The 990-nt window shown below is 32.3% G+C and overlaps 1 protein-coding gene across 1 annotated transcript in view; it reads right to left on the bottom strand.

The window, feature by feature from the left end:
• Positions 1 to 335: 335 nt before the first annotated feature.
• LOC119587948 (solute carrier family 22 member 15-like) overlaps positions 336 to 990 on the bottom strand; it is a 1,017-nt gene continuing 362 nt past the window's right edge. Inside the window, exon 2 of the mRNA XM_037936659.1 lies at positions 336 to 820. Within this exon, the coding sequence (XP_037792587.1) occupies positions 542 to 820 (279 nt within the window). The 3' untranslated portion in view covers positions 336 to 541. The remainder of the gene's footprint in view (positions 821 to 990) is intronic.

Below are 990 nucleotides of genomic sequence, written 5' to 3'. Positions count from 1 at the left end.
TTTTCACATGACACGACACTTAAAAAAACATCTATAACTGTACTAATTTTCCCATGCAAATAAAAATATAAATTATGATGCTAAATCTAAAACCCCCAAAGACTCTCTTTTCATGTTAGATTAATGGCATGTATGTAATGAATCATATTCATGACTTCTATTATTATTTTAGGAATGTAAAACCCCAAAAAAATGTATAGTGAGTATGAATTGATATTCTATGATAACTAAATGTCACACTTCAGAGACTATCATCAATCTTCTGAATTTCCCCTTTAAGGATGGGTTTTTCTTGAGTGAATATAGAGTCCCCCATAAATAGGTTTTTAATATTAGTGTTACTAAGTTGGTGAATGACTGTAGTGTCACCTTACTCATATTACCAATAAGAATTGTAATAATATATTTTGCATTTTACTATAATGATTAACTAAATTACAATGATATATAGCATTTAACATGCAGCTAATTGTAACTATCGTGATATATTTTAATTTTCCTTAACACATTCTCAATAGTAATAAAGAGACAGATATATACATCAGTCATCCTTACCATTAGTGTTTGAAATGTTAATCTCGGAATGTGCCAAATTTACTTCACCTCTGAGCCTAGAGGTCTCATTCACAACAACTTTCTTTGTGCATGGTCGCTTTCCCTTGTAAGAGAAATATTTCTCAGATGTGAGGAAGGTGTTGGCATCTATTAGGGACTGTGGAAGATCAGCATCTAAGGTCTCTGGTAGGAGGGAACTACACAGGAAGCCAAGAGTCCCGATGGAGAATAAGATGACATATGGAATCCAAGGACCGCGATCAGACTAGAAAATAAAACAATATTGGGTAGTAAGTCTTGCATTATTTTATGATGTAATGTAATCTAGGTTTTGCTTTCAGCTGCTAAACATCGTGTCCGAAAGATTGACACTGATTACTTAATCAACAGTTATTTGTGACTTCATTATTAAAACAATTCTTGACAATTTTTGTG

The sequence above is a fragment of the Penaeus monodon genome, chromosome 23, assembly GCF_015228065.2.
Source record: "Penaeus monodon isolate SGIC_2016 chromosome 23, NSTDA_Pmon_1, whole genome shotgun sequence".
Taxonomy (NCBI): domain Eukaryota; kingdom Metazoa; phylum Arthropoda; class Malacostraca; order Decapoda; family Penaeidae; genus Penaeus; species Penaeus monodon.
This window is presented reverse-complemented; position numbering and strand designations above follow the sequence as displayed.